The sequence below is a fragment of the Heterocephalus glaber genome, unplaced genomic scaffold (assembly GCF_053883595.1).
Source record: "Heterocephalus glaber isolate CG9 unplaced genomic scaffold, H.glaber_assembly_v1.0 deba00001610, whole genome shotgun sequence".
Lineage (NCBI taxonomy): Eukaryota > Metazoa > Chordata > Mammalia > Rodentia > Bathyergidae > Heterocephalus > Heterocephalus glaber.
The window spans coordinates 502,445-528,421 of NW_028258381.1; the positions used below are offsets into that span (position 1 = coordinate 502,445).

General features: G+C 34.9%; 1 protein-coding gene across 6 annotated transcripts in view; it reads right to left on the reverse strand.

The window, feature by feature from the left end:
• Positions 1-25,977, reverse strand: part of Rev3l (REV3 like, DNA directed polymerase zeta catalytic subunit) — a 197,496-nt gene that overhangs the window by 28,618 nt on the left and 142,901 nt on the right. For 5 of the 6 annotated variants that reach the window (XM_087195955.1, XM_087195956.1, XM_004874620.4 and 2 more), the window contains 7 exons: positions 22,454-22,595; positions 21,484-21,728; positions 20,205-20,313; positions 18,110-18,316; positions 16,562-16,671; positions 11,652-11,766; positions 473-610 (listed from right to left, as the gene is read on the reverse strand). In XM_087195955.1, the coding sequence (XP_087052081.1) occupies positions 473-610; positions 11,652-11,766; positions 16,562-16,671; positions 18,110-18,316; positions 20,205-20,313; positions 21,484-21,728; positions 22,454-22,595 (1,066 nt within the window). Of the gene's footprint in view, positions 1-472; positions 611-11,651; positions 11,767-16,561; positions 16,672-18,109; positions 18,317-18,742; positions 18,870-20,204; positions 20,314-21,483; positions 21,729-22,453; positions 22,596-25,977 lie in introns of all 6 variants that reach the window. The other variant, XR_015445360.1, reaches the window with a different exon arrangement.

Here is a 25,977-nt window from a genome sequence, read left to right on the forward strand (position 1 = left end):
CTCAGTTTCTCTATCCTGTTCCTTTTTTTTATCCCCCCAGTCTTTTGAGACAGGGTCTTGGTGTGCAGCTCAGGCTAGCCTTGAACTCATGGTGATTCTCTTGCCTCAGCCTCCCGAGTGCTGGGACTACAAGCATGTGCTACCATACCTGGCTTATCCTGTTCTGTATCTTTTGGGAGCTGTTATATGACAATATGTTATGTTTCCATCTCTAGTGGATAGGAAAAAAACCCTTAACAGCTGATGTGTTACTTTTGAAAAATTTTGATAAAAATATATAGGAAGAAGTAAAGTATGGGCTAAAATAAGATTGGAAATAAAATTTTCAAAATTCATATAGATCTTCCCATATATACAGTTATGTAGGATATAGTTCCTTTACTTACATGTATGATGATTAAGGATAATTAATTTTTACAGATTCTTTAGCCACTTATTTCTTACAGATACAAATAAAATAGCTAGACCTTACCTTAGAAACAGCAGGGCAGGAATCTCTTCTAACTGTTTCTATTCCTTTTGCATCAAATACTGGGTCCTTCTGATCCAAGCTTTCATACATGTAACCCACATACCTCTTTTTCGTTTGTAAAACACAAGGCAAATATACCTGTAGTGAAATTAACAAAAAGCCTCTCAATAAACATTTTTCTTCCACCATAAATATTTTACTTTTGTCTTTCTGCTCTCTTTATTCAAATGTCAATTATAAAAAATTTGTTAATATGATTTCGGCTACAACAAATTCATATATAATATCTGGATGTGAAAGCATATAAAATGAACTGTCCTTACTTCTTTACCACTCACTCCTATTCTTGCACTACAATTTTGCTCCCACCTCGAATTGTTTTATTAAGTCATCAATCTTATCTTCTTAATCAAAAATTACTTAATACCTACATATGGTACCAAATTAAAAAGTGATTAAAATATACAATGAGAAGTCCCTTTTCCTCCATTTTTTCTTACCTAGCTCTTTCCCAATTACTGGTGTCCTGTGGATCCTTCCAGAGACATTCCACGCAAATACATATACTTAATATGCTCCTCCTGTCGCTACAAAGGGAGCTTACCATATATGCCATTCTGTGTTTTGTTGTTTAAATTAATAGTTTATTTGGAGAGCATTTCATCCTAGTACAGAATTTTTTAAGCTATGTAGAAATCCATCATATGGAAGCATGATAATTTATCTAATAAGTCACTTAGGATATTTTCAATCTTTAGGAATTACAAGTGTTTTCCAGTAAATAACTCTGCATGAATTAATCTGAAGGATAAATTCCTTTAAGTGAAATTTCTGAATCAATGGTGTATCTTTTTTTCTTTTTTTTTTTTTTTTGAGATAGGGTCTTACTATGGAGTTCAGCCTGGCCTTGAACTCACTATATAGTCCAGGCTGGCCTCAAACTAACTCATCATGGTGATCCTCCTGCCTCAGCCTCCCAAGTACTGGAATTAAAGGCATGTACCACCACGCCTAGCTATTCTTTTTTAATATTATAAATGTGGTCCATTCCTTTGCCCCCCAAGTTTTTGTTTTATTTTTAAGAAAATATTTAAATGCTGATCATGGTGGCACAAGTCTGTAATCCCAGCTACCTGGGAGGCCGAGGCAGGAGGATTACAAGTTTGAGGACAGCTTGGGCAACTTAGCAAGACCCTGGCTTAAAACAAAATTTAAAAAGGGGTTGGGATGTAGTTCAATGGTAGAACATGTATGAGGACCTGGGTTCAATCTCCAGTACTGAAAAAAATTTCTTAAATTTTTTTTATGTTTTGAGACAGGGTCTTGCTATACTGCCCAGGGTAGTCTCGAACCCCTAGGCTCAAGCAATCCTCCTGCCTCAGTAGCTGGGACTACAACTGTGTGCCACTGTGCCTGGCGTCTTTATTTTTTCTTACTTGACAAAATTTTATATATCCATATATAAACTTGTATATATCCTTGAAATATGTATGTATTGTGGAATGCCCAAGCTTTATCTATAATCATTAAATGTAAATGAACTAACCCAAGTAAAAGGCAGAAATGATCATACCAAAAATGTAAGATCCTACTATAAGGTATTAGAAACCTACTTTAAACAAAAACACACAGAAAAGTTAAAAATAAAGAAAAAGGAAAGAAGTATAAATGCTAATATTATAAAAAGAAAGCTGGAGTAGCTATATTAAGACAGGAAAAAGAGACTTCAAGACAGAAATATTGTCAAAGATAAAAGTATTAATTCATCAAGAAAATACATAATCCTCAATGTGGTATGCACCTAATATGAAAACTGAAGTACATGAATAGAAAGTGACAAGATTAAATGGAAGACATAGGCTGGGAATGTGGCTCAGTGGGAGAACACCTGCTGCCATGTGCAAGGTCCTTGGTTCAATCTCTAGCACTAAAAAACCCAAAGCAAACAAACAAAACCAGGCAAATCTATGATTACAGTGGAGACTTGAACACTTCTCTTTTAGTAATTGACTAAAAGAAAATGCACAATGCTTCAACAATCTTATCAACCTCATTATATCTAATAACCAGAATATACATGGTTTTAAGGTTACATGGAATATTTACTAAGATAGACTGTATAGTAGACAAAGCAACAAATTTCAATAAACTTAAAAAGCCACTGAAATCAGAGTATGTTCTTTGACCACAATGCAACTAAGTTAAAGTAATAACAAAAAGGTTTCTGGAAAAATCCCTAATAACTGGAACTTAACATACTTTCAGGTTTAGAGGAGAACTGTTATCTTTCCTTTTTTCTTGGCACTGGGGATCGAACTCGGGTCCCCAGGTGGTGGAGCCACTGAGCTAAATCCCCAGCCCGAACTGTTATCTTTCAATGCTTATATTTAAAATCTTGTTTAAAAGCCAATGTATCAAGTTTCCAAATTAAGAAGACAGGAAAAGAAAAGCATACTAAACCCACAGTAAGTAGAAGAAAAGAAACAGCCGAATGGAAATTAATGAATTCGTTCTTGAAAAAGCTGAAGAAAATGATACATCAAGCTAGAGTGAACAAGGTAAAAACTCTTTAAGTTACCAATATCATAAATGAAAGGAGTATGTCCCTAAAGATCCTATAGATGTTACAATCACAATAAGGAAACATAATACACGTCAATGAATTTGACAACTTAGAAGGAAGTGACAATTCCTTCACAATCAAAAGTTATCAAAACTGACATTGAGTAGAAAATCTGAATAAAGCATTATTGAAGATGTTTAATTTATATTAAAAACTTTCCCCCAAATAAAATTATGGCTTACTGTTGAATTATAGCAATCACTTATGAAAGAAATAATTCCATTTTCTGGCACTTTTTTTTTTTAAGAAAACAGAAGAGAAAATTTTAACTCATTTTATGAGGCCAGTCTTTTCTTGTCCCAAAACCAGACAAATACAAGAAAAACTGTGGATCATTAAGAGCTCCACCACAATCCTTACCAAATATTTATGTTTTCTTTGAGAATTTTTGCAGGGCTTATGTTTAGGTATGTGATCTATTTCAGGTAAGTTTTTGTGTATGGTGTTATTCTCGAAGCACACCATGTTCTTCACTTACCAGATGGGTTCAGTGACCACAGTATTATACACATACTTTTGAAATAGGACTTAGCACTATGTTCTCTAACCCTTTCTCTCCCATGAGAATGTTTACTTTCTGGAAAGATACTGTACCTTGAGACCTCTTTAAACATTTTGGGACATAATTCTTGCTTTAGAGTAGGTACAAGACAAAATTTGGGATTCATTTTTCTTTTTTCCTCTCTTTTTTGGTAGTGCTGGGGATTAAATCAAGGGCCTCGTGCATGCTAGGTAAGCACTCTACCAATAAGATAGACCCGCTAGAGCTCCTTTCTCTTATTTTTTTCATACTTGCCCTCCTAAATCAATCACTTCTAATAACTGCCCATTCTCTCTTTTTCTGGAATTGTCCTTTATTATTGTCCTTCTATTCATCATTTTACTAGTTCAGGCTATACAAGTTCCAAGAGGCATTCTGCTCTTGAGAGTCTCCTCTTTTCAATCCACATTACATACTGGTGTGAGGATGGCTGTCCTCAAACAGCTCTGAGCAAGTCACTCTCTTTGCTGATAACTACTATGGTTTAAATGTGTCCCCTGACAAATATATTTCAGGTGTGCTCAATGTGGTAATATTAAGAGGGGAGGGAGGAAAAGGCTTTGGGGCTGCTGTCCATCCTGCTGCTCCCGGCCCAGAGGTAGGGGCTTCTGAGCCGCCGACCCACTGGTCCTGGTCCAGAGGAAGGGGCTTCCCAGCAACATCCCTCTCACTGCTCCCAGCCCAGCGGAAAGGGCTTTGGGGCCACCTTCTGTCTTGCTGCTCCCAGCCCAGAGGAAGGGGCTTCTGGGCCACCATCCCTACCACCGCTCCCAGGCCCTGTCCCACCTCTCCCAGCTCAGAGGAGGTGATCCGCACAGGTGCCAACGGCACACCACGCCCCCAGTCAAAATGAGAAAACATGTAAATAAGTCTCAAAACCAGACTTCCAGATCACCTACACAAACCCCAAAGGGAAATGAGATGGAACACTCTGATATTCAACCACCTGGACCCACTCAACTGGCAACAAAAGGGGATCTCGAAAAAATGAAATCAGAAATAATTTCTCAGATAACAGGAGAAATTGTGCTCCTAGTGCAAGACATGATTAATAAATCTAGAGAGGAGCTCAGGAACATGATGGAATCACAACATAGGAAACAAATGGAATCCATAAAACAGATGCAAATACATTTCTAGGAGATGAAAAACTCCATTGAAAGTCTACACAGCAGAATGAGCCACTGTGAGGACAGAATTTCTGATATAGAAGATAAGATTGCAATTAATGACCAGGAGAAGAAAAATTACTTCAAAATTATAAGGGAACATGAGAAATCAATCCAGCAGCTACTAGACGATGCAAAGAAGAATAACATAAGACTGACTGGAGTCAATGAAGAAATAGGAGAGAGTGGAGATGACATAAAAAACTCTTCACAGAAGTAATGGCAGAAAACTTCCCAAGCAGGGGAAAAGAACGTGACATACAGATAAGTGAGGCATATAGGATTCCAAATAGCCTTGATCAAAAAAAAAATCTACACATAGGCATATAATAGGATTCCAGAAATCCAACAGAAGAACAAAATTCTACAAGCAGTGAGAGAAAAGAAACAAATCACATACAAAGGAAAGCCCATCAGAATCACAGCAGACTTCTCAGTGCAAATCCTGAAGGCAAGAAGAGCTTGGAGTGATGTATTTCAAGCCCTAAAGGAAAACCCAGATTGATGTACCTGCAATATCTTTCAAAATTGATGGAGAAATAAGATACTTTCATGACAAAGAGCACCTTAGGAACTTCGTGAATATCAAACCAGCACTCCAAAAAATTTTACACAATATCCTGGGAACAGACATTGAGGATCACAACCCCAGGAAGCAAAGCAGAATGAACCCATCTGGCACAACAAGAAATTAAATGTAAAGGGGGACAACCCAACAAAAAGAAAAAGTCATGGCAATGACAAGTCAATACGTTTCACTCATAACCATCAATGTTAATGGTCTCAATTCACCAATCAAAAGAAAGAGACTGGCAGAATGGGTCAAGAAGCAAAATCCAACAATATGCTGCATACAAGAAACACACTTAATCCAAAATGAAACTCATAGACTGAAGGTTAAAGGGTGGAAAACAATACTCCATGCAACGGGAACCCGAAAAAAAGAAGGAGTAGCTATCCTCTTTGCAGATCAAGTAGATTTCAAACCAACACTGATTAAGAGAGACGAAGAAGGACACTACATCCTTGTAAAGGGAACAATTCAACAAGAAGAGATGACAATCATAAATATCTATGCACCAAACACTAGTACACCCAACTATAGAACACAAATACTAATGGACATGAAAAGTCATATATGCACTAATACAATTGTAGTGGGGGACCTCAACACCCCACTGTCACAAATAGATCAACTAGACTAAAAATAAGTAATGAAATACTAGAACTCTATCGAACTCCTGAACAAATGAACTTAACAGATGTTTACAGAGTCTTCCACCCCACAAAATCAGAATACACATTCTTCTCAGCTGCACATGGGGCATTCTCCAAAATACACCACATACTCATTCATAGAACATGTTTAAGTAAAGTGCAAAGGAATTGAAGTTATCCCCTGTATATTATCAGACCATAGTGCGATGAAATTGGAGATCCATAGCAAAAGAAACTCAAAAAATTTCATAAACACGTGGAAATTGAACAACATACTTCTGAATAACCAATGGGTCACAGAGGAAATTAAAGAAGAAATCAGATAGTTCCTTCAAATAAATGACAATGACAATACAACATATCGGAATTTATGGGACACAATGAAAGCAGTCTTATAGGGGGAATTCATAGCAGTGTATATGGATATTAGGAAAACAGAATGAGCCCAATTAAACAACCTGATGCTGAACCTCAAGCTTCTAGAAAAAGAAAAGCAGGACAACCCCAAAGCTCATACAAGGGAGGAAATTATAAAGATCAGAGGAGAAATCAATGCAATGGAGACTAAGAGAACGATACAAAAAAATTAATGAAGCCAAGATTTGGTTCTTCAAAAGAATCAACAAAACTGACAAACCCTTAGCCAACCTTATCAGAAAAAGGAAAGGGCCAAATCCATGCAATTAGGAATGAAAGGGGTGAATTGACAACAGACCCAGCAGAAATCCAGAGGATCATCAATACCTACTTCCAGAACCTATACGCCATGCCAATAAGATGGAAAACACAGAAGAAATGGACAGATTCCTAGATACATATGAATTACCAAAGTTGAATGAAGAAGACCTAAAAATTCTAAACCCAATATCAACCAATGAAATTGAAAACGTAATTTAAAACTTATCAACTAAGAAAAGCCCAGGCCCTGATGGCTTCACTGCTGAATTCTACAAGACATTTAGAGAGGAACTACTGCCATTACTCTTTAAAGTCTTCAATGAAATTGAAAGGGAAGCAATACTTCCAAATTCATTCTTGGAAGCAAGCATCACCTTGATCCCCAAAGCAGAGAAAGACCCAGCTGAAAAGGAGAACTACAGGCCAATATCACTGATGAACATAGATGCAAAAATCCTTAATAAGATACTGGCAAATAGAATGCAGAAGATCATCAAGAAGATCATGCACCATGATCAAATGGGATTCATCCCAGGGATGCAGGGATGGTTCAACATACGCAAATCAATGAATGTAATGCACTGTATCAACAGAGCCAAGGACAAAAACCATATGATTATCTCCATAGACGCAGAAAAAGCATTTGACAAAATCCAACATGCATTTATGATAAAGACCCTACAAAAAATTGGAATAGATGGTCTCTACCTCAAACTGATAAAAGGCATCTATGAAAAACCAACAGCCAATATCATACTAAATGGTCAAAAACTGAAATCCTTCACACTAAAATCAGGAACAAGACAAGGTGTCCACTATCACCACTCCTGTTCAATATAGTTCTGGAAACATTAGCCATGGCAATTAGACAAGAGAAAGAAATAAAAGGAATAAAGATAGGAAATGAAGAAGTCAAATTGTCATTATTTGCAGATGACATGATACCGTATATAGAAGACCCCAAGAACGCCACCAAAAGTCTTCTAGACTTAATAACCAAATTCAGTCAAGTAGCTAGTTACAAGGTCAACACACAAAAATCAATACTTTTCCTATACACGAATGACAGACTCACTGAGAGAGAAATAGGGCAAATAATTTCTTTCACAAAAGCATCCAAAAAACTGAAATACCTAGGAATCAATCTAACGAAAGAAATCAAAGACCTCTTCTCTGAAAACTATAGCACCCTGAAAAGGAAGATTGAAGATGATATCAGAAAATGGACAGACATCCCTTGCTCCTGGGCAGGAAGGATTAATATAGTGAAAATGGCCATATTTCCAAAAGTGCTATATAGATTTAATGCAATTCCAACTGAGATCCCAGCAGCATACTTCATAGACCTTGAGAAAACAATCCAAAAATTCATTTGGAACAAGAAGAGACCCAGAATAGCAAAACTAATTCTAGGTAACAGAGACATGGCAAGGGGTATCACAATCCCCAACCTGCAACTATATTACAAAGCTACTGTGATAAAAACAGCCGAGTTTGATCCCCGGTATCAAAAAAAACCCAAAAAACAAAAAACAAAACCAGCATGGTACTGGGAAAGAAACAGATCTGAGGACCAGTGGAACAGATTAGAAGATGCAGAAACAACTCCAGACACACTCAGCCATCTCATCTTTGATAAAGGAGCCAAACACCCTCACTGGAGGAAAGATAGCTTCTTTAATAAATGGTGCTGGAAAAATTGGGTTTCAACTTGCCAAAGATTAAAGCTAGACCTATATCTCTCGCCAGGCACTAAACTAAAATCGAAATGGATTAAAGATCTAAATATTAAAATAGAAACTCTGAACCAGTTGGAACAGAGGTTAGGTAGAACTCTTGAAGACGTCAGTGTAGGAAAAGATTTTATAAACAAAACCTCAGTTGCCCATGAACTAGCACAAACAATCAACAAGTGGGATCTCTTCTTATTAAAAAGCTTCTGCACAGCAAGAGAAACCACCAGCAGTGTGAAGAGACAACCCACAATGTGGGAAAAAATCTTCACCTGCTTTTCCTCAGACAAAGGTCTACTATCTCGAATCTATAAAGAACTTAAAAAGACCAGATCTCCCAAATTTAAAGACCCAATCCAAAAATGGGCATCTGAAATGAACAGACATTTCTCAGACAAAGAAGTAGAAATAACAAATAAATACATGAAAAAATGTTCAACATCACTGGTCATTCAAGAGATGCAAATGAAAACAACAACGCTGAGATTCCACCTCACTCCAGAAGCAATGGCTGCTATCATGAAATCAACCAATAACAAACGCTGGCGGGGCTGTGGGGAAAGAGGAACCCTGCTCCACTGCTGGTGAGAGAGTAGACTGGTGCAACCACTGTGGAAATCAGTATGGAGATACCTCAAAGAACTAGGACTGGAAGTCCCATTTGATCCCGGTATTCCACTGCTGGGGATCTTCCCCAAAGAATTAAAAGAATCATACCACAGTGATAATATGTGCGCCCATGTTCACAGCAGCACAGTTTGTGATAGCTAAAACTTGGAAACAGCCCAAATGCCCATCAACTGGAGACTGGATAAAGAAAATGTGTTTTTTTTAATAAAATGTAGTACTACTCAGCCATAAAAAATGAGAAATTAGAGACATTTATAGCTAAGTGGATGCACATTGAGGTGATACTTTTAAGTGAAATAAATAGGACACACATGTATAAATACCGAATAGTTTCTCTGGTATGAGAAACTGAAAGTGTAAATAAGGACTAAAATGTATAATAGGTAATATGAAATAGGAAGAAAAGGGGCAAAGGGGAAGGAAGTGGGAGGGGTAGGGGAAAGGATAGAAGGGAATGTAATTAATATGAGAAAATGGAAAAACAAGAACAACATCTTTGTAAATAGGGCGGAATGGACGGGTTGAAGGGAGGGCTGGGCAAGGTTGAAAAATAAGAACCAAGAGAGATTATGTAAAGGTGCAAATTTCCAATGATGAATGTCATTATATTGTATACCTAAAATGTACCAATGATTACAATGAATAATCAATAGTGCAAAATAGGAAGAAAAGGTCCAAAGGGGTAGGGGTAGTGGGACGGGCAGGGGAAAGGAAAGAAGGGAAAGGAAAAATGATGAGAAATGGAAAAAATGGAAATAAAGTCTTTGTAAATAGGGAAGGGTGGAGGGGGTGAAGGGAGGGCTAGGAATGGGGAAAAAATAAGAACCAAGATGCATTATATAAAGTTACAATTCTCAATGAGAAATGTAATTGTGTCGTATATCTAAAATGTACCAATAAAAGAATTAAAAAAAAAAATTAGAGGGGAGGACCTCAAGAGGTAATTAGATCCTGAGGTCTTGTGCTCATGATGACATTAGGTACACTTATATAAGAGCTTGAGTGAAGGAGTTCATCTCTTTTCAACCTTCTGTCTTTTGAGGATGCAGTATGAAAGTCTTCACCAAATACTAGATGCTGATGTCTTCATCTTGACTTCCTAACCTCTAGATTTGTGAGGATTTTTTTTCCTTTATAAATTACTCAATCTGTGGTATTCTGTTTATAGCAATCCAAGCAGACTAAGACAATAAACTTTACTGAATAAAATTTAAACACTTTGCTTAGGATTCAAGACACACTACACCTAACTTTATTTTCCTGGATTTACCTTCTGCTACTATGTGCTCCTTTACTAGTTTTCTAACTCTGTATCTTTCTACATATCATTTTCTTCAGCGTAGAATGATTACAGCCCCATGCTTCCTATTTTTTTTCTCCCAGTTCAGAGGACTGAAGTCAGGGCCTTAAACATGCAAGGCAAGTACTCTACCACTGAGCACCAGCCCTAACTCACTTTTCAATACATAGTTCAACATTCTCTCATCCATGAAGTGTACCTAAGAAGCCTAGGAGGAACAATTCCTCCTTTCTTTTGTATTGGTTAGGGAGACTACTCTCATAAACCTTTCTATTAGCTGGTAAGAGATTACTTATATGCATGGCTAATATTTTCAGTTTACTGGCTCTTAAGAGGACAGAACTGTGGGTCATGTTTATTTGTATTGACAAATGAATACAAAGGCTCATTATCTTTTATACAGATAGAACTGAATACATATTTGATTTCTAACGAGTACTGAGAAGTCTTTCTGGTAAATTGAATCTTGTTAAAAAACAGTATGTCTCATCCCATGTGGTCTTCGTATATGGCTGACATTACCATTAACAGATGGAGTCTATGTTCCTTTCTCTATTTAAGAGAAAGGTTTGTGACATGGTGAGACTTTGAGACTGGGTCATAAGTAGCAAAATAGCTTTTGTCTGTTTCTCTTTGGGATGTTCTCCTAGAGTGCAGCTACTATGTTATGAGGAAAAACAAGCATCCCTGGCAGAAAGTCCTGTGGAGGAGTTTCAGAACAAGTCCATGTCAGCAGCTGGCCTCAACCATCAGACATTAGAATAAGCAGGCGTCAGATAACATCAGCCCTCAGCTTTGGACTAGTCACCCACAACTGGATGGCTACATCCAACTTTTAAATCTTCCCAGGTAAGAACCTAGTCATTGTGAGACAGGGCCAAGCCACCCCTGCTGCATCTTTTGAATTCCTGTGCTGTAAAATATATGAGCAGAACAAAATGCTATTTGTTTCATGTTATTACATTTGGGGTGGGCTGTTTTTATAGCAACAGTAATTGAAACAATCTTTGTATTTCCCTGTACAAGAAGATTACAAAAAATATCTAACAGGCACCTGGTGTGGAGGCACACAACCCTAACTCAAAAGCTGAGGCAGGAGGATTGCTGTGAGACCCTGATACCACACACACATACCACACACACAAAAAAAAAGAGAGCTAAAATTTTTTAATATTTAGCATTTGTATAGTTTCCTATACTATTAATGATTCCAAAAGTGTACTGAATAAGTCATAAATTTCTAGAATATATGTGAATTTTATACATCATTATTAGTATTCTTCTTACCTTTTCAAACTTCAATTTCACTGGTTTAGGATTGGTAGCAGTTACAGCTTCAGCAATTTCTTGACCAATTTTAAAAGACTGCTCCTTAGTGGCTCCTTTCAGTAGCACAAACATACTATGGGGATTAAAAATACCATAGGCAATGAGAAAGTCAATGTAATGAAAACTTACATCAAGATTAACTTTCTTGGCTAATACTCTTATCTAAACCAAAGAAAGCCTTTTCCTCTCTTTACTCTTTCTTATTAAGTTGCTTCCTATGTAAGCTTTCATGTTTTATCTATTTTCCTTGTGTACTCTTGGTATACCTTGTTACGGATCTTTAAGACATTCAGTCTTTTTTTTTTTTGGTACCGGGGATTGAACTCGGGTCCTTGAGCTTGCGCAGCAGGTGGCGAAACCACTCAGCTAAATCCCCGGCCCCAACATTCTGTATTTCTAGTCTTCCGGTCTCAGATATTATAGCTACCAAGAAGCTCCTGGATAATCTCTAGACATTTAATGCTGTATATGGCACACAGTCAAGTCTGTCATAAAATAAAGCCATATGTGATTATAAAGAAATAGAGGCACACACCTATAATCCCAGCCTGGGTTTAATCCTTAGGACTGTAAAAATAAATCAAAACACCAAAAAAAAAAAAAAGGAAAATTTACCTGTGATATGGGAGGAAATTTCCTTTCAGAACTATTCAATTAAAGAAGTTCACTAAAGTTAAAAAGCACAAAAAGGAACAAAGAAGAAAACAGCCAGCCATCTATAATTCAACCATACAGAAAAAAGACACTAGACACTTTGTATTTATAAATCTTTTCTCATTTGTTATACAGATCATGGAGAAAGTACACACTATGATCTGTATAATTCTCCTTCATTTAATGGTATATTGTGAACATTTTTCCATGTCATTTAGTTCTTTTTGAAAGACATTATCAAACTGAATTCCAGAAAAACATTTCTAACGTATAACCTCAGATGCAATGTGTACAGGTCAGGAGGGAAGGATTTCTAATACTGACTAAAAAAAAATCAATATAAAAACTTAATAATTGATAAAAAGCATCAGGCATCTTTTAAAAAAATTTTTTTTTTATTTTGGTTCTGGGGCTCAAACTCAGGACCTTGTGCTTTCGAGGCAGGCGGTGGAACCACTGAGCTAAATCCCTGGGCCCAGCCATCTTTTAATCTTATTTAATCCAGTTAACTTTGCATTTCAGTAAACATTAAAATCTGAACACTAACAGAAATAATGTTTAATAAATATAGCATTTAAGTAACAATAAATTTCAGTAAGAGTGATTTTAAAGTTGATTTTCATTTATTATTTTAGTGGAAAGACATTAAATGTTGAAAATCAACAATATCTTAAAACATGACTTTGAGATTTTTATTTCTAGCCACATAAGTCAATCTTATGTTCCTTAAATATTTTTTTAAATGGAACTTTTAAGTCCTACTTAGATTCTTTTTTTTTAAGGAAAAACTTATTCCCTGCCAATACTGGAGACAGAACTTCTCTTTTTTACTTTTTTTTTTTTTTGGTACCAGGGATCGAACTCGGGTCCTTGTGCTTGTGCAGCAGGCGGCGAAACCACTGAGCTAAATCCCCAGCCTGATAGAACTTCTCTTAATGCCTAATGTGAAAAGTTTAAAAAAAGAAAAGGCGTAATTTATTGTTTAGTCTTAAAAAAAAAAAGTCTCAATCTGGATTACTTTTTTTTTTTTTGGTACTGGGGATCAAACTCATGACCTTGTGCTTGCAAAATAGGGGCAGTGCCACTGAGCTAAATCCCAGGCCCTAATCTGGATTACTTTTTTTTTTTTTTGGTACCGGGGATTGAACTTGGGTCCTTGCGCTTGCACAGCAGGCAGCGAAACCTGGATTACTTTTTAAACTCACTAAACTAGACAAAAAAAGGCTGTAGGTGATTTTTTACCTTCAAGTTAGGCCATCTCCTGAACCACTTAAAGCTTTTTATATTTTCTTTTTAGGTCTAGCTTATTATACTACTATAGTCTTTTTTTTTTTTTTTTTCTTTTTTCTGTACCGGGGATCAAACTCAGGACCTTGTGCTTGCAAGGCAGGCGTGCTGCCACTGAGCAGAATCTCCAGCCCTACACTACTATAATCTTATTTTGATTATTATTATAAGACTTCCTTTTGAAAGATTATTTTAAAAAATCAACTTCACTGAGATAATTACCACATACTAAAAAGCACACATTTTAAGTGTATGGTCCCAGGAATTTGACATTTTGTCATGGCAGCCCTAGGAAACTCATACACCTGTATAAGCACTACAAGAATGAAGATATAGAACATTTTTATCACCCCTAAAATTCCCTTGTACTCTGAGTTTTTGAGTTGTTATTTCTGGCTCTAGTATTAACATGATTCACTTAGCTATGCCCCACAATTCTTAAAACTGGAGGGAGCTAAAAGTCATTTACTATCTCCTATTAGATTTCCTTCATTCTGCTGAGCTTCAGAGAAGCTAAATGACGTGTTAATAACTATAGAATTAGTTCTGAGTGTAGCGAGGCAGGAAATCCAGATCTTCTCTCTCAGTTGAGAATTCTTTTTCATTCCACCAAGTATTACCTATTATCTCTTGAGTAGTTTTCTCAACCTTTAATCAATATTATTCTCTCAGGAAAAAAAATAAGAAAAAAATTACTATTGTTTGGCCTTTTGGCTAAGATCAACTGTAGAAAAAAATTACTAAAAAGAAATTTAAAAGGAATAAAATATTGTTGATAAGTCTGAGGTCTGTAGGACCAAAAACTATGGTACTAGGAATGAATATTTTGCATCTCAAAGAACATATTTGTACTCTGGTGGATGATATTGTTACCATTAAGAATATATGACCTACAGTGAGTTATCATTATAGATTTCAAAAAAATAGAAAAAAGTATTTGTTGAATGAATCAGTGAAATGGATGGTTAAAATTTCTAATGACCCTGCAAATAAAATTTCATTGACTGAAATCATACATGTCTGTGAGATCTGATTTATAGAGAAAGCACCAGTCAATGAAAACATTAAGTACCAATTAAAGGTACCACTACTGACTAGTCGATCAATCTGGGACAAATTTCTTATGCAAGGAGAACTTGTTCTTAAGCATCACCTAAGGCACATTTGCTATGGCTTACTAAGGTTACTCCCAACATCATATAAATTGTTTGACCTAAACAAGTAATGGTGAACCTTTTAGTGTTCAAGACAACAAATACAGTGGACCCTCGAGTTACTACTGGCCTGACACATGAAGAATTTGGGTTACAACCATAATTTTAGTTTTAACTCAGGACCAAAGTCTTGAGTTATAACCCAAATGCCAGCCGCGTGTGCTTCCAGATGGTCTCAGATACAGATTTGACCCTTAAAGAGTTCTGGAAGGAACATTATAACATTCTTTCCTGTGTGAGGTTAACTGAGAAATCCTGGACCAGTGTCTCTCTAAGGACACTGAGATCTGCCTGTATACAAGAGAGAGACTTTGAAGGCTGTGTAGAGGAGCCTGAGCCTTTAGCTGACCAACTTGAGTTACAACCAACCTTTGTTAATGAACTGAGTTCTTAAGTCAAAGGTCCACTGTAGCCCTCAGTGCTGTAGATGTGCAACCTGTAACCTAAACCACATCAAAGCCTACTTTCAGTTCTGACATTCTATGGGTCTCTTGTTTTTGTTTGAATTCTTAAAAACTTTAAAGGGTAATAAAATCAAAATGATGCCAATTTCTGATTCTGTTTGTTAAGAACTGACATATATAAGACCTTGAATTAAAATGAACAATTTAAATGTTTAACTTTCTTCTTTACTATTAATATTTTTGAAAGAATTTTAACAAGGTACAGAACTTTGTTTTGGTATATTCTATTTTGCTAGAATATCCAGATGTAGTTTTACTGAGCAGTGAAATACCCAAGGCCAAACCAAGTGGCTTTTGATGAGGAGCATTACAGAATATGGACAATTTGAAATTCTGCCTGTTGGTAATTGAATAACTGTTATATAGAACAAGGTTTCATTCATGCACTAACATGTTAATGCTGATTGCAGATACATTTAAAGAAATGAAGATGAATACATACAATTTAAAAATTACATACAAGCTATTTTTAATGATCAAGTCCATTATCACCTATTGCTCTGTTACACTGTTAAAAAGCGATCAGAGGTCCTAAGACCAAGTATGATCACATTGTGACTCTAAGCCCTCACTTTGAAAAAACATTCAGACTCCAAGAAATCTGCATAATACCTATAATTCTAGAAGAATTTTAACAAGCTACACAATAATGTTATATAAAAAATATTGTAACAGGGCAAGAAGCAAGCAGTATTAGTAATACAGGATTCACAAGAAGTCCTGTTCTTTTCCAGTCCACGAACAACAGGCCTGTAGAAGCCCAAATACCCTCTGGAATCTAATGGAGAACTGTATTTGGCTATGTAAACTGTTAAAAGAAGGTCCACAGATTACGGGGCCTAATAAAAAAGTTAACTGTTCACAATGTTCACAGCACTGGCAACTGTCTTTCAAAAATACTTTAATTAAAGATACACATTTAAATCCAGAGATCTTCAGCTATATGAGACATTATTTACATTAAAGGCAGTTTCTTTAAATACATTAGACTCCTGTACATGGCCTTTTACTTGGCCAGGAACTTCCTAGAGGAATACCATGGGAATCTTCACAGTCTGTGCCTTCAGTTATCCTTTCTGTCTCAAGACCATAGCTGGTAAGTCAGGATTTGTGCTGACAGGAGATCATAAGGACAGGAAAAGACTTCAGTAGAACTTTATTTTTAGGATGGATTACCCTTAAGCCATTTCAAACATTGCTTGAAGATGTGAAGAGATGCAAAACAACTACAAAACTCCAAATCCATTACCTGTCAGTATCGCCGTATACAACCCTAGCACCCCATTTCTTGGTATCATTCACCAGTTTAATTGCTCGTTCCAAGGTCTCTCTGGCTTTGTGAACAATACTATCGCCAACCTGTTTGGTATAAACACAGTGGAAATAATTTCTTAACATATTTTATTATAAGTCAATGGACTTTAACATTCAGTATTTTCTGTTTCTAGAAATGAAATAAGAATATAAAAAAGAAAACAAAATAGCTATCGATGTCATCATTCTTTCCGTAAATATTCAAGAAGAAAATGAGAGGAATTCAAAGAAAGAATCAACATACATATTTGCCTTTGAGTGTATCAGTAAGTACAAGGGACTGCATGTTTTACAGCTACCTTCAATTCTTGGAAGAATAAGCTATGTTTTCTCAAATAATTTCTTATGCGCCTTTATAAGCAGTTAGGCAGGAAATTACTCTGTGACTGAGCGCCCAAATACGTGTGTCACTTTCAAAGTTGTTCTTTTTGAATGTTCATGATGTCTTTTAATGCAGTACTTAGATCTCTGTGACTAGTTATATATACTTTAAAAAAAATTCTAAAGAAAAAATGTATGTAATTCTATGATGGGAGATATATTACAGGTGTTCAATTTAAATTGAGCAGGTGGATGTAGTATGTTCAGCAAGAGTTCTTTCACTGGTAATTAGTGAGTTTTAATACTGTTCATGGCACAAAATGACAAAACAGAAAGATGCTAGGCCATAGCAATTTCAAAATGCATGCTAATCAGATTTTGGTTAGGTAAATTAAAACTATACAGCATTCCCATTTACTGAGTTCAGTAAACTCAGTAAAGTTGAAGGCTGAGGAATAGTGCAGTCAACATAAATGCATTCCCTTTGTAATTTTAAAATAAGAACTATGTGTTTTATTTTTGTGTTAAGAAGCAAAGAAGTGTAATGATGATCTTTCCTTTTATTGTAAAATTTGAATTACCTCAACTGAATGTAGGACTGACTAGTCAGTAGAAAGTTTTATGGAGGGCTGGGGATTTAGCTCAGTGGTTTCGCTGCCTGCTGCGCAGGCACAAGGACCTGAATTTGATCCCTGGTACCCCCGAAAAAATAAAAGTCATATGGAATCTGTATTTGGATATTTAAGAGGTTCATTGTATTTTTATAGAATAATGCTACACACAAAACCCCTACTTTTCTCTCACTCAAATACTGGAAATCTAGTATACTACCATGTCCGGCCTTTAATTGGCATGAAAAGGTCATTTATTCTGACAGTTGGACAAGCTAACCTAACTATAATCAGATCCCTGCCTACACATTAAAAGGAATTACTTAAGTTTCAAAGTTGTTGTAAACAGCACTATAAAACTGGCAATGAAATTTAAAGCTAATAGATAGATCCAGATCATGTAGAAATATGTGTATATTAACAAAACTGATCCTAAGTCAAGGAAATGAAACCCTTTAAGTTTCAAAACAAGATGAAATATTTAATGAACAGGCATTCATTTAATACTGCTTTAATAACTTCTGAAAAAACCATAGATATGTGTCACTTACCTCAATGCATGGCATTCTCCCAGAAAAATTAGCAGCTGTATAGCCAAATGTGACATTTGCTATCAGCTTTAGTCCTAGCTGACGTGCGTTGAGCATTCGTGACAGGGCTTTATCTTGCTTGTAAGCCTTCACTGACTGTTTCACCATGAATCTAGTTTTCAAAATTTCTTCAAGCATTCTTGGTAGCACACCCTTTCTTACTGAAGGCTATCATAAAGGAAAAGAGAATGTGTAAAATCTTTCAAACATTATATATTTAGATAAGAAGAAAACACAAAGTATAATAATAGACAACTGTTATGAATTAGAACATGCTAACAATGACTGACTAGTTGCTGTCAATACAAAAATCATCATATTTTTTTTCTTTTGAAGCTTTTTCTCCTAAAATGTTCCTGTAATGTTTATAAATCTAAAGTAGCAGTTCTTCGCGAGCTCAGAGACCTCCAGGGAGGAGGATGTCAATTAATGCATAAGTGACCATACAGGTTCAAAGGGAATGTTCAAAACTTTGAAACCCCCATCATTCCAGAAAGATAACGGGATTTGTGTCACTTATAACCAACCTTAGTTTTTAAAGATCTCATCCTAATGACCCCACACAGTAATCTGCATGGAACTCCATTTATCTACCTTGGAAGAATGATGAGCTGAGTTGACTCTGCTGACATTCAAACCTGTAGTTCCAGGGACTCTAGGTATTTCAAATCTGATGCTTAGATCACTAAGCCATCCCCTCCGGCCTATATTTATTAGCAATCTGGAAGAGGGGATGAATAATGAGGTGATAAAATTTGTTGTTGCCAAAAAAAAGTCATTTGTATTAATCAAGACTAGGGAGAATTTATGAGAACTCCAGCAGGAATAAAAACCACAAAACAGTATTAACTTTGATGATTCACAGACACGTGCAAAATAATGCATGTTGAATGTAGCAATCAAAACTTCAGGCATTAATCACATTCTTGAATATTAAAAAATCTTATTGTCACTAAGCTTTACACATTGGTCAAAATGTAGATGTAAGTTTTAAAAGTGTGGTTAAAAGGGGAGATAACATAAGCAGCTATATATTTGACAATGAGAACATATTCTAACCTCTAATTCATTTGGTGTACCTTTTAAAGTAGCTATCATGTTTTAAGATGTAATGGAAAAAGAACAGGGATCAAATATGTAGAAATGTGACATAAAAACTGATTTTTACAAGGGGAGACATTTAATAATCTATTTCCACGTCTCCAAGGAGATCGCATCTATACCAGATCCTTGAAATACTACTGTACCTTAAGAATTTCCAAAAAACGGAATATACCATAAACTCTAGTAAAAATCTTGCTCATATCTAAATTGCTAATTGTTGTTTAGCATCACCTTTTATTAGTAGAGAATGATACTTTTGATAAGTACACCAGAATGAATTGAGGGCTGGTTGGGTCCATTCTACCGCCCACCAACCTGTTTCGCAATTCTAGTATAGACTCATTGCTAAGGAAATAAAAAGAATGAAGTTGCCACATAAGAGGCAGAATAATCTGCTATATCTCTGTTTTTCATATATTCTTTTAGAAGGCTTTCCTCAGACCACTCCTCCACCAGGGGAAATAAAGGAAAGAGAAAAGGAACTATATTATTCGTTTAGGTATCTTCTTAAAAGGCAATTGATAAACATGGTAGAGTATCATTATGTCAAAGATGGGCTCATTTAATGTAAAATAATGTAGAATAACAATTAATACCCATTAAAGCAATTTAAATTTTTGTAGGTAACATCTTTTGATCATCAAATTGCTAATTAAGTCTTCCAGATTCTATTATTGGGCAGATACTATACATGTACATTTATTTCTTTCAATATTCATTAAGTAAAATTCAACAATTCGAAGATTTTAAATCTAAATTCAAGAAAAACACATGATCAGATTTCTTTCTGAAGGGATTTCTTATAAGATTCTTTATCTTTGGCTTTGTGAGATGAAATATTCGAGCAAACTTAAGTGTTGTTTTCTAGTACATGGCAATGATATCTGAACCACTATTAGCTTTCCAAAAGTTACACCATTGTTGGTTCCTTTCATTTAAAACAGAGTATTACCTTGACAAAAGCTACTCCATTGGGGGACACTGTAATGTCATGCCTAATTTGGTAAAGTAAATCTGGAGGAACTCTTAGAGAGGTACAGCCAAATTTGAACTCCTCATACCTGTCAAAAAAGAAAACATTAAACAAATATTATCTCAAATCACAGGCTAGCACTTTTAGGTAATTTTAGGGAATCTAATTCCAATAGAAATTCATTTCCAATCATCCAATCATGAATTCATATATCCAAGTAATATGTTTACTTGACTCATTACCAGAAAGCATTCTTAAACATTTATAATTTATTAAAAGAAACATTTCTTCAATGATACTATCCTAAAATTTGTGGGTAAATCTATAATGAAACACCAAATTCAAACTCAACATATGATTACCTTGTATTAAGGTCCTTAAAGAAATATTTAAATAAAATATTGTGAGTAACTTTCCAAATCCTTCTCCTAATGAAATGGCAAGATTAGGATTACTGATATAATTCCCACAAATGTTCTCTATGAAAGAATGAATATATCGCAGACTAAACTACAAAATCTGGTCTCAAATACTCAGAAATATTACAAAGTAATATTTACAAGGGAAATTGCAAGGGAATATTTCCAAGGGAAACACTCTGTGTTTCTTTTTTTTTCTCGTCCTGGGGATCAAATTTGGGACCTTGTGCTTGCGAGGCAAGCAGCAACACCACTAAGCTAAATCCCCAGCCCTCTGTGTTTCTTTTAATTCAAGAAAAAAAATCTACTTTGAGATTTAAAATGTTATTCTCCTTCAGTTTATAAAATTCAATTTATGTGAATAAAACCTAAGTTAATTTCACTTTTCAAAAATCATGGACTATTTCTAAGAAATGTGAAGAGGAAGCTGGAATTGTAAGATCATAATCCACAAAATGTCCCACTGAAAGGTGACATATCATCAATTAAAAATAACTTTTTTTTTTTTTTTTGGTACCAGGGATCAAACTCAGAACCCTGCGCCTGCAAGGCAGGTGGTGGAACCACTGAGCCAAACCCTCGGCCCAAGATAACTTTCATTTTAAGAGACCAGATATTCATGGAGAGTGAAACAGAAAGTAGCAATGGTGATCTATCTAGTCATGACTTTCCTCATATGAGCCATCTACTCATGAAGCTGAATTAATCACATCATAATCCACTTTAATTATTAAGAGAACTAAATGAATAGTAAAAGAGACACTCAAAGAAAGTCCGTATGATTTTAGAAAGAATATAAAACACACAATTTCATAACTGTAAATATGAAAAAATCTTACTTTCCCAAGTTCTCTACATGGCCAAGGCAGGTGGAAAAACAGTAGTTGTATGCAATCACAATAGAAGGATAGAGTGACTGGAAATCCAAAACAAGAACAGAGTTGCTATAGAAGCGGGATTCAGGCTCCATAATTAGGGGTACACACTGTGGAGCTCTCATCTGGGATCTCTGCTGAATACTAGGTGTCACAGGAATATAGTTCATTGGTTTAGCAATACGCAACATCATTGATTCCACACGGTACTGCAAGCAAGGAAGGAGAGGTGAGAAGAATGAACACAGTTTAAATATAATAATATTGGTCATGTGAACATATGATAATCATTTGATGTTCTGTCCTTCAGAATAAACAAAATAGTTTGTAAGCAATAAAATTAAACAAGCAAATAGTACTCTCAAGTAATCAGAACTCTATTTTTGCTGTATTTATGGATTTGGTGGACTGGGGACTGTTACAGATACATATAAAGTAGTAAAAATAATTAAAATTAAGGATTTTTTCAGATTAAGAAACCTGAGAGATTTTAATGTAGTACCTCTTAACAAGCTAGGGGTATTCAAGTAAATATTTATTAAGTGAAAGCATAAAATTATTTTCAGTCTTATAAAATTATATCTTGGAAATTAAGTTAGAAAGACATGAATTAAATTGCTTTTAAGATCACATTTTTCATTAACAGTTTAAAAGTTACGTAATTCACACTATTTTTAAATTCATTTTTACATTAAAATAGTCTATGGGAAGTTGGAACAAACCAAAATTAGAAATGTAAAATAAAAGGAATCCTCTCTCTGTGGATTTCCCAGTTCTAAGGGGTGGCTCTAGTACAATAACAAGATCTGACTATTCAACTATTGGTTAGTTGGTATTAGAAAAAAACTTTTAAAAAATCAAATCACTTCAAGCATCTTAAAAACTGAGCTTTTTATACAGAACTTTAGAGTGTGCAAAAAAACTAATGTCTTACCTGTGAACCCCTTGTCAGTACATGTAAAAACTGGATGCCAAAAAGCCTAGCCATTTCACTGGTTTTCCCAATCAAGTCCAACTGTTCTAACATTTGGAGATTTCCACGAACACGGCTAACATAATGATCAACCATTTTCCATCTGTTAAAAAAGAACCCATGCTATAAATATCAGAGAAAAAGCTGGACACTTGAAACTAGTACTATTCTCTCTTCAAAGCCTACACATTAAAAATGAGCTTACTTAAGGGGAAAGCTGTGATGTGAGCTTTTGAGCCACGTGTACTAATGAGTTAAGCATTAGAAAATTTCAGATATTTCAAAGCATAAAACCCAATAATAATATGCAAAATTTAAAATGTACTTGTGATAAGTAACACTAAGGATAATTATTTTTAATATTTGTTTGTGGTTGTTCTATCTTTATTATAAAAATTAACATCCCTTCTAAGTGTCATTGGTTTTTCTTGTCATTGTTGATTATGCAATAATTATTATATAGGTTTTTAAAGAACACAAAGGCTTCGGGTTACCACTATCTACATTAGAGCATATGAAAAGACAGCAATTTGGTGAATTCAGGAAAATAATTATGCATGTGGTAAACATTCATCAAATCAATATTTTCTGTTAAACTATGTTTTATTCTTCGTCTTCAATTTTTTTAAAAAACTTAAACTCTTTTCCCTACATTTTTTGTAAAGAATACAAATTATTATTATTATTATTATTTCTGTACCAGGGATCGAACTCAGGACCTTGTGCTTGCAAGGCAGGCACAGTGCCACTGAGCTAAATCCCCAAGAATACAAATTATTATGGGCACAAAACTCCTCACTAAATAGATAGTGAAATTTTGATTTAATAACATATTCTCAAAATATAAAAATGATCCAAAGCTAGGTGTGGTGGCTCATGCCTATAATCCCAGCATTCTGAGCTGGCGATATAGCTCAGTGCAAAGTCCCTGGTTTAATCTTAGTACTGGAAAATAGGGTTGGAGGTTGGGAGATGAGGAATAATCTAAAGGAATATTATAAACAATAACATTTATTCATTTAAAGAATATTAATGGGGGTAGGATGTAGCTCTGTAGAAGAGCACTTGTCTAGCATGTATGAGGTCTTGGGTTCAATCCTTAACAGCACAAAAATAAAGAAAGAATATTAATGTTAAAATATATTGCAACCAGCTGGGTGTAGTGGTACATGTCTATAATTCCAGAAAGAAAAAAAAAAAGGCAGGTAATAACAAGTATTGTCAAGAATGTGGAGAAATTGGGATACTCGTATTTGCTGGGAATGCAAAATAGTGTAGTAGTAGCAGTTCCTCAAATTGTTAAATACAGAATTACCATATAATCCAAGTCTTAGTTATATATCCATATAAATGAATATAAATGTTCACAGAGGCATTAATAATAGGCAAAAAGTAGAAACAACCCAAATGTCCACCCACTGATGAACAGACACATAAGATGTGGTATGTATCTACACAATGAAATTTGGCATTCATCAATATAGCAATACATGCTATAACATAAATCTTGACAGCATGAAGATACAAGTCATAAAATATCACATACTGTCTGATTCCATTTTTATGAAATGTCCAGAATATAGACCAATGGTTGTCCAAGGTGGACATAGGTTGGGGGTTGAGAAGGGTTGTGGTAGAAAGGGTAGAAGATTAGAGGGTGATAGCTAAGGAATGTAGGGTTTTTTGGGGGGGTTGGAGTAATATTCCAAAATTAATTACACAGTTGTACAAATGTGGATATACTAACAGCCATTAGATTGTATACTTTAAATAGCTGAATTGTATAGTACACAAATCATATTTGAATTTCCTATTTATTTTTATAGGCATGGTTTAGACTATTGTATGATTATCACACAAAACTATTCAGTTTGAATCACTGTTACTGAATATCTTATTACTACAAGAAATGCTGTGAAGGAACTTTTCCTTTCCTTGCAGTACTTGGGAATGAACCCAGGCATCATACATGCTAGGCCAAAGCTTTACCACTGAGCTACACTGCAGCTATTTGAGAAACATTTTTATAGCTAAGTCTTTGTACAGATGCTTAAGTGTTTCCTTAAAATAAACAAAATGGACTTACTGGCTCAACCCTTCCATAAAAGACATAGGTGGATCACTGGGATAGTGCAAGAAAACAGATATATTTACATTTTTCCCTTTCAATATATATCACAGAGAGCAGACCTAGAGAAATGTGCCAAAGACACCAAAACAATGAAATACTAATAATTTTGTGAAAACACCAGGCAGGACACAAGCATTTTTCTAAGATTTATGAAAGTAAAACATGAAAATAAGTGTAAACTAAAACCAATGATTAGAAAATTAAACAAAAAGATATGAGTCTGTTTTAACAGACAATGATGTTGAGCATGAACTTTTCTTGAAAGGCCTAAAGTGGTGATTCAAGAAAATAGTTACGTGCTGGTATATGTTAGTGATAATTTATTTTGGAAAATAACTGAAAAGCTATGTTGACAAATACATTTCATTTAATTCTATCTTCATTGTTTCTCTCATCCTAAACCACAATTATCATTATTGCCATAATAATAACCATAATAATACAATAATAATAATAATTATTATTCAGTGATCTTGCCAAGGTTTTTGTAATTCATGGTACAATTAGGATGCCAGGTATCTATTTGCATACTGTATATAAGGTAGACATTTGAGTATTTCAGCCATTTCAGTTTCTTCCTTTGAGATTTGTTGTTCATGTCCTTTAGCCATATTTTCTCTATTTATTTAAAAGGATATACTATAGCTAATATATTAACTGTTGTATTAACAATGATTTTCCTAGGTTGTTTGCCTTTCGATTTTGTTGATGTTTGTTTACGAAGGCACAAAAATATGTTTCTAGGAGAAAATGGTGAAACTAAGTCTATGTACATATTAAATATTTTAAATATAAAAGTGATTAAATTGAATCTTCAAGTCTCCTGATTTAAATTGATTTGAAGATCAACTATTTCTCTGACAGAACCATCTATTATTAAACTTAAATACATGTACTAAATACTATTAATATATTAAAAGAAATATTTTTACTATTCTATATATAATAAAAACAAATATATTTTAAAGTGGAATGGTTTATTTCACATTTTGAGAAACACAGCCACTAGATTTTCTCATGTTGGTTGAAAGCACAGACTATGGAATTCAACAGTCCTAGATTCCAATCATGGCTCTATTACAAACTACTATGGGACTGTAGGCAAATCATTTAACATTCTAGCCCCCAGTTTTAATACATGTAAAACAGGGATAATAACCAGGATGTTGTAAGGTTAAGACAAAAGCAAAAATTCAACACATGTTGCTATTATAATGATAACTGTAGTAATTATTATTTCCCCATTTCATTTGGAATCTAATTCTCTATCTTAAAAATAAATTATACCAATTAATTAACATTTATTGAGAGCCTTCTGTGTGCTAAAAATTTTACATGCACTATCTCGTTTAAT